Below are 13,052 nucleotides of genomic sequence, written 5' to 3'. Positions count from 1 at the left end.
ATTTTGTCAAGGCTAATGGCAGACCAGTGCAAGTTGCCCAGCAACATATTCAAATCATAACTCATGGTGTTTCACTTCTTCTCCACAAGTTCTTACCCGATTTGCAGATTTAATAATGAAATCATTAAATTTGCTGTTGTTTTGCAAGTAAAATCAGGGTAATTATTTTTTCTTCTTCGGCCGAAATTCAGGTGAAATACAACTGATAGGAGTTGAATTTGGCTGACTGCAAAGTTAGATTGACGTCCTATAGCATTAATTCCAAATGGGTGGCACAGTGGTTAGCACTGCTGCCTCACAGTGCCAGGGACACAGATTGAATTCCCGGTTGGGGTGACTGTGTGGAGTTTGCACGTTTTCCCCCATGTCTGTGTGGGTTTCCTTCGGGTGCTCCCCTCAGTCCAAAGATGTGCAGGTTAGGTGGATTAGCCATTCTGAATTAGCATCTAGCAGGATGGTTATACGTGGGGTTATGAGGTTAGGACATGGGTGGGATTATTGTCGGTGCAGGCTCGAAGGGCTGAATGGCCTTCTTCTGCACTGTCGGGATTCTATTATCTTTCATTTTGAAAGTTTCAGCTGCAGCCATTCACTTATTTTTCGTTAAGTTAATTGAGTTAACGTGGGGCTTAGGAATCTTAACCTGTGCATTGGAAGGAATGAGTTTGACGGATCAAATAGCTCTTTTGTGTTCTAAACTCATGCCGCTGGTTGTGGGATGAAAAGGCAGTGGGATTGAGACAGGCTGAAGTCGGGCCTGTAAGAGAGCTTCCAATTTGTTACTTGCCCTTTCATAACCCACATTTTTTTAAGCATTCAGGAACACATGCCTTCAAGGCCCAACATCCCTTTCTGATTACTTGTACAACTAAAATGATTCAGATCACAACAAAAGACATTCACCTAAGGCACTGGCCTCAGTAAGTAGAATATCTTGTTACTCTGTACCAATGTTGAAGATTAATAAGGCAGCAGGCTTTACGGAAACTGAAACAGCATGAGCTAATACTGTAACGTGCAATTTGCTCGTTTCCCCAACTTCCAGAATGGCGGCACAATCTACATGTCCCTGGTCTAATGGTTTCCTTCATGAGTAAAGTTAGTGGCTTCCGTACTTTAAAAAGTTTTCGGCAGCCAGGATTTTCCAGATGGTGGGATTTGAGGGGGGGGGAGGGGGAGAGGCAAACATTCCCCACTGGTCACAGCAACCCTGTAGCCATTTAACATTGCCTTACCTGGCTGGAGATGGGACTTCCACCTCTCACTCAGGTGGAGGCCCCACCTCAAGAGAGATGCCAGCTAATTGGGAGGCGCAGTGGTGAGGGCAACTGTGGTAGTATGGGTAGATGAAAATGGTGTTCTTGATGGAGGTCCCAGAGGGAAGAGGGAACATCTACTGCAGAGCAGACCTTGCTGTGGGGATGCCCAATGTGTGTTCTTCCGGCAGTACGGATACTTCAGTTGCAAGCAATAAAAGAACTAACTTCAAAAAGAAAATCAAAGAAAATGGTTTAATAAAGAAACTTTACTACACAACACTCAGGCCATGCCCAGGGCCACACACGCTCCTCACAATCCCCACCTGCTTTTCATTTATACCGGGTCAGCTGACCCTCACAGCATGTTACCATTAGTTACATTACAACAGATTCCAATGTTATCATTGTTACAATGTAACCAATGTGGAATGGAGGCTCTCGAGGGAGGTGCCTCCCCCTTCACACCCTAGGCTTGAATAGGTCAGGCTTCCACCCCTGCCCTTGAGCCTGTCCCACTAGTTGGGACTAGGTGGGGAGTGGCCTTTAAGCGGCCAACAATTGACCAGTCAAGTGCCTCAATTGAAGCGAGGGTGAACAGGCCACTCCAGGCCTACCAACATAAGATTTCAGATAGGTCAGGGGCAGGAGGGAAGGTGGCGGGGCAGGAGGGAGGGTGGCAGGGCAGGAGGGAGGGTGGCGGGGCAGGAGGGAGGGTGGCGGGGCAACCACCTGGTGGAATTTTGAAATCATAACCACCACGATGGAACCGCAGGAGACGAGTCTCTTAAGCCTGTTCTGTCAGATCATACCTCAGTGTACTCATTGTTGATCCAAAGTCCTCAATACTCTCAATTAACAACAATCTATCTTAGTCTTCAAAGTTCCAAGTGACCCAGTTGGTGAGAGTTCCACGTTAGTACCCACTGTTTGAAAAATCATTTCTTGGTTTGCATCTTGAATGTCAATTTGAAGATTATGCTCCTTATTTTTGATTCCCAACAGAAGGGGACAGTTTCTCTCTGCCTACTTCTTGGCTCCTATTCTGCCCAAGACCGCAAGAAACTATAAAGGATCATTAATGTAGCTAGTTCATCACGCATCCACTGACTGTCTACACTTCCCACTGCTTCAGCAAAGCAGCCAGCAGAATCAAGGACTCCACGCACCCTGGACATTCTCTCTTCCACCTTCTTCCATCAGGAAAAAGATACAGAAGTCTGAGGTCTTGTACTAACCGGCTCAAAAACAGCTTCTTCCCTGCTGCCATCAGACTTTTGGATGGCCTACCTTGCATTAAGTTGATCTTTCTCTCCATCCTCGCTATGGCTGTAACACTACATTCTGCACACTCTCCTTTCCTTCTCTTTGAACGGAATGCTTTGTCTGTATAGCGCGCAAGAAATAATACTTTTCACTGTGTACTAATGTAACAATAATAAATCAAATCAATCTTTTATCGTTTTAAATACCTCTATTGGATTGCTGCCAAATCTTTGAAGAGATGGTAGGTTATGGAGGTTGGTGGGGTCTGAGTGGGTGATCTGTCAGAGAGTCGGTGCATACTCAATGGGCTGAATGACCTCCTCCTGCACTAGGGATTCTTCTATGAAGAATGCAATTCAATTCATGCAACCAGCCTCTGTAATTTAACTCTAAGTTCTGGTATCATTCCATTGATTCTGTGTTGCACTCCCAGGTCCTTTCTCAGCAGAGGTGCCCCGAACTCTATCCAGTAATGTAAATGGGAGTCTGATCAAGAATTTCAAACTACTTTTGGTTGGTGAACATGCTCAACATTTACCCACCCACTGGACACAACCAGGCATTCTACAAAACAGTCCCAAGCAACCACACTGCTACCAACAAACGAAAGATTTCATCTCCTCGATTAAAGCTGCCATTGCTCTTTAAACCAGACTGCAGCATTTTTTGGTCCAGAACAGATTTCGGTGAATCAATATTGATTCTGCTAACTCCGTCTGTCATAATCCGACAGCAGATTTGTAGACTTTTAAGAAACAAAATTGGGTCACTTGTCACTGGAAAAGCGAACTGGATTTACCAAGATAAACACCGCAAACCAACTTGCACACAAGTCTCCTGGAATCGGAGTCAGATAAACACCAGGCACATTCTGCAAATCACCTCAATTTCAGCAATATGAAAGAACCAGCTGTTCACTACTCTGAGAAAGCATCTCGTTACCCAAAAACAGAGCGTGTTGATGCAACATTTTCCAAACTTCAACAACAGTTACTGAATTATAATCCTCTTTTACATCATAGCTTTCCCCCATCTTAGTTGAGATAGGGACAGCATCTTTCAGACATGCATCAATATCTTCCCCATGTTCTACTGCAATTCTCAAGTTCAACACGTGTCCAAGAAAATGTTCCTTCAGTGCCAAAAGTGGAGGAGAAAAGCAAGCTTGTTTGTTGGAGGAAAAATCCCCTCTGTTGCAGGAGCTCTGGCTTTAAGTGTGGCTATGCTGTCCTAATTTTTAAAAATTCATTCATGGGACGTGGGCATCGCTGGCTGGCCAACATTTATTGCCCATCCCTAGTTGCCCTTGGCTAGACCATTTCAGAGGGCAGTTGAGAGTCAACCACATTGCTGCAGCTCTGGAGTCACAGGTAAGCCAGACCAGGCAAGGACAGCAGATTTCCTTCCCTAAAGGACATTAGTCAACCAGATAGGTTTTCCCGACAATTGACAATGGTTCCATGGTTTCATCAGTAGATTCTTAATTCCAAATATTTTTTATTGAATTCGAATTCTACCATTTGCTGTGGCGGGATTCGAACCCGGGTCCCCAGAGCATTAGCTGAGTTTCTGAATTAATAGTCTAGCAATAATACCACTAGGCAATCGTCTCCCTTACTAAGTTCCAAATTACAGCTTAAGTAGGCCGGGGTTGCTATATGCTGCAAAAAATGGCCACGATTCCAACAGTTGGCCTTTCCTGGTTCATGTCCCCCAGTTGCTGATTCAGAGATTGAGTTTTGGCCAAATCTCTTTAGTCGGCATATTCCCTAAAAGGTCAAGGTCTAGTTGGCTATGAACGCACATCATAAGGACTGTTGATTGCACAGTGTTCCTTTATATCTGCCTAATAGAGACAAATTGTATAAACTTGATACAGTGCGCAAGCTACATCAAATGGGGCCCAATGGGCATTTTCTGTACTTGTCTTGCCCTCCAAGTACCTCCTCTTCATCATCCTCTGCTGGGGGAAAAGTACAGAGATGATGGTTCCAGGTCATTGATGTATCTACTCTTTTCCCCCCCTTTCGTCTCCTCAGTCAATACATCCACTTGATGCTTTCCCATCATCTGAATTGACCGAGACTGTTAACACTGGATGTTGAAAATTATTAACACATACCATTATCTCACCATTGCAGGGTGGACGAACAGAGCGTGCCACAAGACACCCAAATATCCCGCACAAAGTGTTTCTCATGGTGAGCAACTGTAATGCCGCAAACACGCAAACGAACTTCAGGTGAGAAGGGGGAAAGATCAAAGGAGATGTGAAGGGCAAGCTTTTTTCCCCACAAAGAGTGTTAAGTGTCTGCAATATGCTGCCAGGGGTAGTGGTGCAGGCAGATACGATCGGGGCGTTTAAGGAGCTTTTAGATAAATGCATGAATATGCAAGGAATAGAGGGATGTGGACCAAGGGCAGGCAGAAGGGATTAGTTTAATTTGGCATCATGTTTAGCACAACATCATGGGCCGAAGGGTCTGTTCCTGTGCTGGACTGTTCTATGTTGTAAATGGTTAGTTCTGTGGCACTTTTATTTCTTCTTACCTTTGAGCCTATGAGTGTGTAGAGCCATTGGATCGTTTCATTGTGGTCAATCACGCCATTCATCCCATCCACATACAGCATAATTTGGCCAAGAGCTGCAGGAACAAAAAAAAAATTACACTTATTAAAGAGCCAGGGATAACCATCGTGGAGCATGGAACATACCAGCAACTGTTGTCAGATATTTAAGCAATGTCATTTAATCTGGTCGCAGGTAGACAATGATTCGAAGGTTCATTCAGTGTTGTCAATCTTCAGTCAATAACAAACCACAAATAAGCTGCTAATTACGAATACTGTAATCAGATTTCCAGTTCAACACTCTGGGTGGGATTTTCTGGCCGTGCGTTTCCCAAGATCGGAAATTCCTGCCCCAGTTCAACAGACCTTTGAGCGGTCCACCGCATTTTCTGTCTTGCCCGCTATGATCCCCACGGTGGGCGAGACAGGAGAATTTCGGCCCTTCTCTAACATCCTCTGACGGGAATGCATCAATGAAATCGGGAATTATTTCGGGAATGTGTGAACAGGGTCGAGAACCGAGTCGGGAATGATTCAATGAAGTCGGGATTTATGTCGGGAATGCCTCAATGAGGTCAGGAATTATGTCAGGAATGAATCAATTAAGTCGGCAACTGCATTGGAAATGACGCAATGACATCGGGAAATAAGTCGGGAATCAGTCAATGAAGTCAGGAACTAGGTCGGAAATGAGTCAATGAAGTGGGCAACTACGTCGGAAATGACGCAATGAGGTCAGTAACTAACTCGGGATTGAGTGAATGAGGTCGGGAATTAAGTCATGAATGAGCCAATGAAGTTGAAATTATATCGGGAATGAGTCAGTGAAATCAGGAACCCCAGATTTTAGATTTAAATTGCATATCGGGATAGCTCCCAGTAAAGGGTAATTGCCCGGAGGAAGTTTGCACTTCTGGCCAACTGCTGTGTAAACCCTTAGCTGGGAACTTCTCAGGGGGGTTCCCCAGAACATTTTTTGGATACACCCCCAAATCCAATGCTGGGGAGCTCAGAAGTTACTGCCCTATATTTCCTTGATTGGAGTTGCTATAGATAAACACACGTCAGTTAAGGGGGAATCTGGTGACTCTCCTCAAAAATCTGACAATTGACCACGTTGGTGTAGGAACCGGGCATTCAGAAATGAAGGCCTTCAATTTTAATTTTTTGACACAAACTGCATAAGATTTGAAAAATAGAATTTGACTCGAAATTCATGGGAAAAAATTTACAAGGAAGAGGCTTGATCTTTAAAAAGGAATGCAGAATAGGATTTGAGGCCGAGAGAGAGAAGAATATAAATAGAAGGCTCATCAAAACTATTTGTAATTATCTCTTCATAAAGGAATACTTAAAACGCAAGAACAGCCTCTTGGTTAAACCCAGTCTTGACAGGTCAACTAGCTTCTGCCAAATTTGCTGGGAGCTGGTGCCAATCTCTAGCCGGTGTCATTTGTTAACTATTTATGTGAGTGCTAATTAGATAAATAGTTCCATCAAGCCAAGACTCCAAAAGGTAGTCCAATGATCCAGACTCTCTACCTGTTTCTCCAATTTAGAGTTTTGGATAAAGAAGGATACCCAACCAACTCCAAAAGCTTTCAACTATCTGGGCGGACCCATTAATTGACCATTCATATTCTTGAACAAACCTTTGCAGTCAAATTTTCAGGCTATCTATGCAGATCTCTTAGTATCCAGCCTGCAAAACTACACTCCAATGGGTGTCACGTAATAACTAATCTGTGGAAAGAAAGCCTGGTTTATTTTGTGATTTGAGTAAAATAACATTTAGATCATCTGCAGGTGAACCTCCTGAATTGCGGCAAGAAAGCAAATATTGTGGAAAATTCAGAGGTAAAATTGGAATCTCAAGGAGTTGCAAGGGAGATTTCCCTCCAACATAGAGTCACAAAGGTATACAGCGCAGAAAAAGGCCATTCGGCCTATCACATCTGCGCCGGTCAAAGACAAACCACCCTGGTATTCAAATCCTATTTTCCATCACTTGGCCCATCGCTTTGTTAAGGTGAATCATAACAACAAGCTGGAAAACCAGCAATAGCTGCCAGCCCCTTGAAATAGTGAAAATCAGGAATGGCACTGATGGTAAATCTGTGAAACACGGTTGGTTTCTATTGAAATAAAAGCGGTAATGTAATGTGTGAAATTTTGGCGGGGATTTTCCAGCCGCGTGCGTCCCAAGACCGGAAATTCCCACCTAATGGCCTGCTAAATTTTCCATCTCGCCCGTTACGATTCTCATGGTGGGTGGGACTGGAAATTAATAGTCCCTGGAGAAGGAAACACAAACTTTCAACATACCAAACTGGAGGTTCTTTTCTAGGGAGGTCTGGAACACACAACCCAGAAAATGTTAACCCTAACAATGAAGCATTCCTGTTAACTGTGTTGCAAATATCTAGCTCATAATTAACATGTTGTAGACTTATGAATTAAGGATTGAAGAGTTAAATGCAAGATAAATAAAAACACTTGGTTAAGAAATTGATAAACAACCCGAATATAAAGGTAAATCAAACAGACTTGGATCTAATTAACTGTGTTCATCTTAAAAGCATAGAGTAATGAAGCCAGAAGCTCCAGAAAAAGGGTTGTAAAATGCCATTAGGGATATAAATAATTCATATGGGTTAAAAATCAAAGAGCTGTGCTGAAGGTAAAAAATGGTTTGCAGTTCCATCTAAACCATGCTAAAGCTCGTCACATTGTCATGAATATTGGCTGTGGGTGTTAGAAGGTTCCTTTGTTTAATTTAGCCAGGTGATTCTCACAGAAGGCAGTTGCAGTTTTGCTTTGGTGTAGACTGTATCTCACTAGATATAGAGAATTGCCAGTGATTGTTATTCAGACCTGCACCTTAAACAGAGAAAATATTAACTTTATCATTCACTGTGTGGAATGCAGGTGGAGCTCGAGCCCAGATTGGTTTCTTGTGGGAAAAAGAAACTGGAAGATTTACCTAGTTTGTAGCAGAAAGGAAGAAACCTGCAGTGGTCCTCGCAGAGCCTTATGGCAGAGAATAGTCAGAGTTAGATTAGGAGCTGTGAGAAGTCAGTTGCATGGCAACCAGAATAAGTTGCTGAGGCATCCTCAGTCATGAAGTATTAAATGAAAAGTTAGAGGTTTCCATAAAATCCTTACAGGGTAGAAGGAGGCCATCTGGCCCATTGAATCTGCACCGACCCTCCAAAAGAGCACTCCACCTCAGCCCACTCCCCCGCACTATCCCCATAATCCCATGCATGGATCATGGCCAATCCACCTAACCTGCACATCCTTGGACTGTGGGAGGAAACTCTCACAGACATGGGGAGCATGTATAAACTCCATATTGACAGTCATCCAGGTCCCTGGCCTTCTGAGGCAGCCATGCTAATCACTGTGCCACCATGCCATGAATTCAAATGTCACCATCTGCAATGGTGGGATTTGAACCCGGGTCCACAGAGCATTACCTGGTGTCTACGGATTACCAATCCAGTGACAATACCACCACGCCTCTGCCGCCCCAAGGTTTGTTTCGCCAAAAAACTAATAGAACTACCCCTATGAAATATCTCAGAATAGCTGGAACACTGCAGAGAAATTAAAATTACTTCCGGAGGGCTGTGGCATACCTTTGGGTTATTCCCAGGAAAAGTGAATTAACCGTCAAGATTCTTGCAATTTGTAAGGGAACTCTTGGGATGAAGTAACAGTAGAATTGAATTTATAACACTGGCTTGTGTTAAAGTTCATGGTGCTTGCATTATTTAATTCTCACTCTACACAAAAACATGTGCTTTTGTTTAACAATATGAACGCTTGTGGTGTGGCATGGTTTTGTCAGTTAATTATTGGGTGTTCAGATTTCCTCCCAAACGTTTAACAGTCTCCAATGGAATCACAACATTGTGACAACTTTTATACTTCACACAGTGTACAACTCCTAAATCTAAAAAAGAGGTCATCTGGGTTTTCAACAGAGCAACCAAATTACCACCACCCTACTCAACTCACCCGGTTCAGTCACACACTTCTTTCCTCTGCCCCCTCAGCCCAATCTGTTGCCTCTCCAATCCACTTCAAGTTGGGCCTCTATGCCAGCTGTTTCCATTCCAACTGGCATGCATTTCATGCTGCCACATATTCTCTCCCCTGTCCTCACTTGAAAAATGCAAACTGTCACATATTTCTCCAGCCCCTTTCTCAGTTCATGATGCCATCCACTTTCTTCCATCTCCCCCCACTCCTCTTCTGCACCCGTGCCAATTAATGCTGGCACTTCCCCCCGCCCCCGATGGCACATCTTGCTGATTCCACTTCCCTTTCTTGGCCGTTACTTGCAATTCTTTCTCTTATTCATGACTGCCAATTGCCCTTTCCATTTCTTCTTCATTTTAGCCTTGAATATCATTCACCACCCCCCTCCCCCTTTTCTAGCTTTTCATTTGCTTGCATTCCATTCCCTGATTCTCTTTCCCCTTAATTGGTACCCAGTTTGCCCTCCACACATTTCCCTTTCTTTTCCCTCCTCCACTCCACTGCTACCCAAGCCCTCCGATTCCATCTAAGCACCGTACGAAAGAATTCCCACCTACAATGCGTAGGGGCCCTAACACTGAACAGGAGGACTACACTCAGTACGTTGAGCCTGTTCCCCCATTCAGTTAGATCACGGTTGGTGCCTTTGCATTATCCAGCCTGCAGCGCTGAAGCAAGAGGCAGCTGGGGGTGGTGGGGAGGGGTAAACACTGGTCTGTCCACAAACTGTAATACCAGGACTGCCAATGTACTGATGCGTGACATGCATCAGGAACTCGTATCCCATTCCCAATCCTTGAAATCAAATCCGAAAACTTTGGACTGCAGCATTTAACATTTGATTTGATTTATTATTGTCACATGTGTTAACATACAGTGAAAAGTATTGTTTCTTGTGCGCTATGCAGGCAAAACATACCGTTCATAGAGAAGGAAAGGAGAGAGAGCAGAATGTCGTGTTACAGTCATAGCTAGGGTGTAGAGAAAGATCAACTTAATGCAAGGTAAGTCCATTCAAAAGTCTGACAGCAGCAGGGAAGAAGCTGTTGTATGTGAGCTCAGACTTTTGTATCTTTTTCCCGATGGAAGAAGGTGGAAGAGAGAATGTCCGGGGTGTGTGGGGTCCTTAAGTATGCTGGCTGCTTTGCCGAGGCAGCGGGAAATGTAGACAGAGTCAATGGATGGGAGGCTGGTTTGCGTGATGGATTGAACTACATTCACAACTTTTTGTAGTTCCTTGCGGTCTTGGGCAGAGCAGGAGCCATACCAAGCTGTGATACAACCAGAAAGAATGCTTTCTATGGTACATCTGAAAAATTGGTGAGAGTCGTAGCTCACATGGATCCCAAGCGCATAAAAGAATGACAAAAAGATGCTTTGAAGAATGATGCTGCAAAGCTTCAGGGATTCAAGATGATCTGGATATCGTAACACCCATTCAGGCAAATTGGTTGAGTAAAGATAATTGCTGCAGAATTGTACAACTGGGATTGGCTGCAGCTGAGTCTCAGGGAAGAGTATTTTATAAGGGAATTCTAAATGATACATAAATGATAGATGAGCTCCTGGCTTACCCCTTTTACAACTGCCCCATCCCCACACCATCCCCCCACCACACGTTCCAAGGTTTTTTTTTCTAATTCCTTTTCTTCTCACGTACCTCACTGGCAATGCTAGCTCTGCCTCTGTTTATTCTCCAGATAAACACAGCGAGAATTGCTTTAGAGGAAGTGAAGTTTATCTATGGACCTCAACACTTGTCTATTCCCCATCCATATCTTTTCTCGTCAGTTGGCGAGACTAAAAAGACCTTTCCTTTCCTGCAAGCAGTGAGCACTCATAACTATCCTTATAAGGATTTGCCTGATCAAACAGCATATCTTTCTGGCCTGCCACTCAGTGGTATCACTGCAGAGACCCAAGAGTTCGTATTTTGTGTGAGATCTACCAGGCACCACTCAGAAACCTCGGCAGCTCATAAAATAGTGATGAATATACATAGCATCAGGCTGGAAAGTTGGGACATAATGAGCCTTCATTGCTATGTTTAAACAAAACCCTTTCAGTTTGAACTTGCCCTATACCCTTAATCTAAATAATACATGTGTGCCATTATTATATTGGGGGTTGAGGAACAATAGCTGTCCTTCAGACCTTGGTCCAGCTTGGATCAGTAATTCAATAACTGTGAAAAGATAATAAATAAATGCAATACACAGGTCATTTAAGTGTGCACTTCAGCACTACCTCCTTGCTTTTCCTCAATCATTAACAGATTGCAAACTTGCAATGGGCTTCAGAAAGGAGTGAAGGTCTTTACTATGTATTAAATGTTTTATTGTTAATCTCCCTCGCACACACAAGCTGTGAGCTTCTAAACTATGAAGAGGTACCATACCACTCAACTGGGCGGCACGGTGGCACAATGGTTAGCACTGCTGCCTCACACCGCCAGGGACCCGGATTCAATTCCGGCCTCGGGTCACTGTCTGTGTGGAGTTTGCACGTTTTCCCCTTGTCTGTATGGCTTTCCTCCAGGTGCTCCGGTTTCCTTCCACAGTCCAAAGATGTGCGGGGTTAAGTTGATTGGCCGTGCTAAATTGACCCTAGTGTCAGGGGGATTAGCGGGGTAAATGTGTGGGGCTACGGGAATAGGACCTGGGTGGGACTGTGGTCAGTGCAGGCTCGATGAGCCGAATGGCCTCCTTCTACACTGTATGGATTCTATGATTCTAATCAAGAAAAGGATTCTTCTTTTAATTGAACTAGTCGAACATCCTGATTTTGGAATATATACTTTAAGTGGTTTTTCGATATAAAATATTGCTGGATTATCAGCAAGTGGTGGAACCCCCTCCTCCTCTGATTGCACTCTCTCTCTTGCACCTTCCATTATCCTGGCCAGACCCAGGGTCATGCACTGATCCACAGGTTAATCAATATCACAAGCAAGACATGTCCTTATAGCAACAGTTATGCAAAGCCTTGGTTAGACAGCATCCGGACATCTGTGTACAGCTCTGGACATTGCATCTTCGAAAGGATAGACTGGCCCCACCGGAAAAGAATGCAGTCTAGTTTCTGAGGGGATGTTACCAGGACTCCAATGAGGTGAGATTTCATCATAAATTGAGGCTTATATTCCCTGGAACACAAAGGGTTAGGGGGTGATTCAATTGGAAATGGTTGAGAGCTTCAAGTTTTTAGGTGTCAAGATCACCAACAACCTGTCCTGGTCCCCTCATGCCGACACTATAATTAAAAAAGCCAACCAATGCCTCTACTTTCTCAGTAGACTAAGGAAATTTGGCATGTCAGCTATGGCTCTCATCAACTTTTACAGATGCACCATAGAAAGCATTCTTTCTGGATGTATCACAGCTTGGTATGGTTCCTGCTTTGCCCAAGACTGCAAGAAACTACAAAGGGTCGTGAATGTAGCCCAATCCACCACGCAAACCAGCCTCCCATCCACTGACTCCGTCTACATTTCCCGCTGCCTTGGAAAAGCAGCCAGCATAATTAAAGGCCCCATGCACCCCTGACATTCTCTCTTGCACTTTGTGTCGGGAAAAAGGTGCAAAAGTCTGGGGTCACGGACCAACCAACTGAAGAACAGCTTCTTCCCTGCTGCCATAGACCTACCATATATTAAGTTGATCTTTCTCTACACCCTAGCTATGACTGTAACACTACCTTCTGCACTCTCTCCTATCCTTCTCTATGAACGGTATGCTTTGTCTGCATCGCGTGCAAGAAACAATACTTTTCACTGTATACTAATATGTGGCAATAATAAATCAAATCAAATTCAATTGAGGGTTTTTAGAATTTTGAAAGGAAATGGTAGGGCAGATAGAGAATGTTTCTGCCGGGGTGGATGGAGGAGGGGGCAGTCTACAGAGGCTTAAA

General features: G+C 44.0%; 1 protein-coding gene across 10 annotated transcripts in view; it reads right to left on the bottom strand.

The window, feature by feature from the left end:
• fhod3b (formin homology 2 domain containing 3b) overlaps nt 1–13,052 on the bottom strand; it is a 601,875-nt gene that overhangs the window by 235,421 nt on the left and 353,402 nt on the right. For all 10 annotated transcript variants that reach the window (XM_078198392.1, XM_078198352.1, XM_078198362.1 and 7 more), the window contains exon 6: nt 5,073–5,167. In XM_078198392.1, the coding sequence (XP_078054518.1) occupies nt 5,073–5,167 (95 nt within the window). The remainder of the gene's footprint in view (nt 1–5,072; nt 5,168–13,052) is intronic.

Source organism: Mustelus asterias, chromosome 2, assembly GCF_964213995.1.
Source record: "Mustelus asterias chromosome 2, sMusAst1.hap1.1, whole genome shotgun sequence".
Classification (NCBI taxonomy): domain Eukaryota; kingdom Metazoa; phylum Chordata; class Chondrichthyes; order Carcharhiniformes; family Triakidae; genus Mustelus; species Mustelus asterias.
The sequence above is the reverse complement of the archived record's forward strand: the minus strand, read 5'-3'. Positions and strand labels throughout refer to the sequence as shown.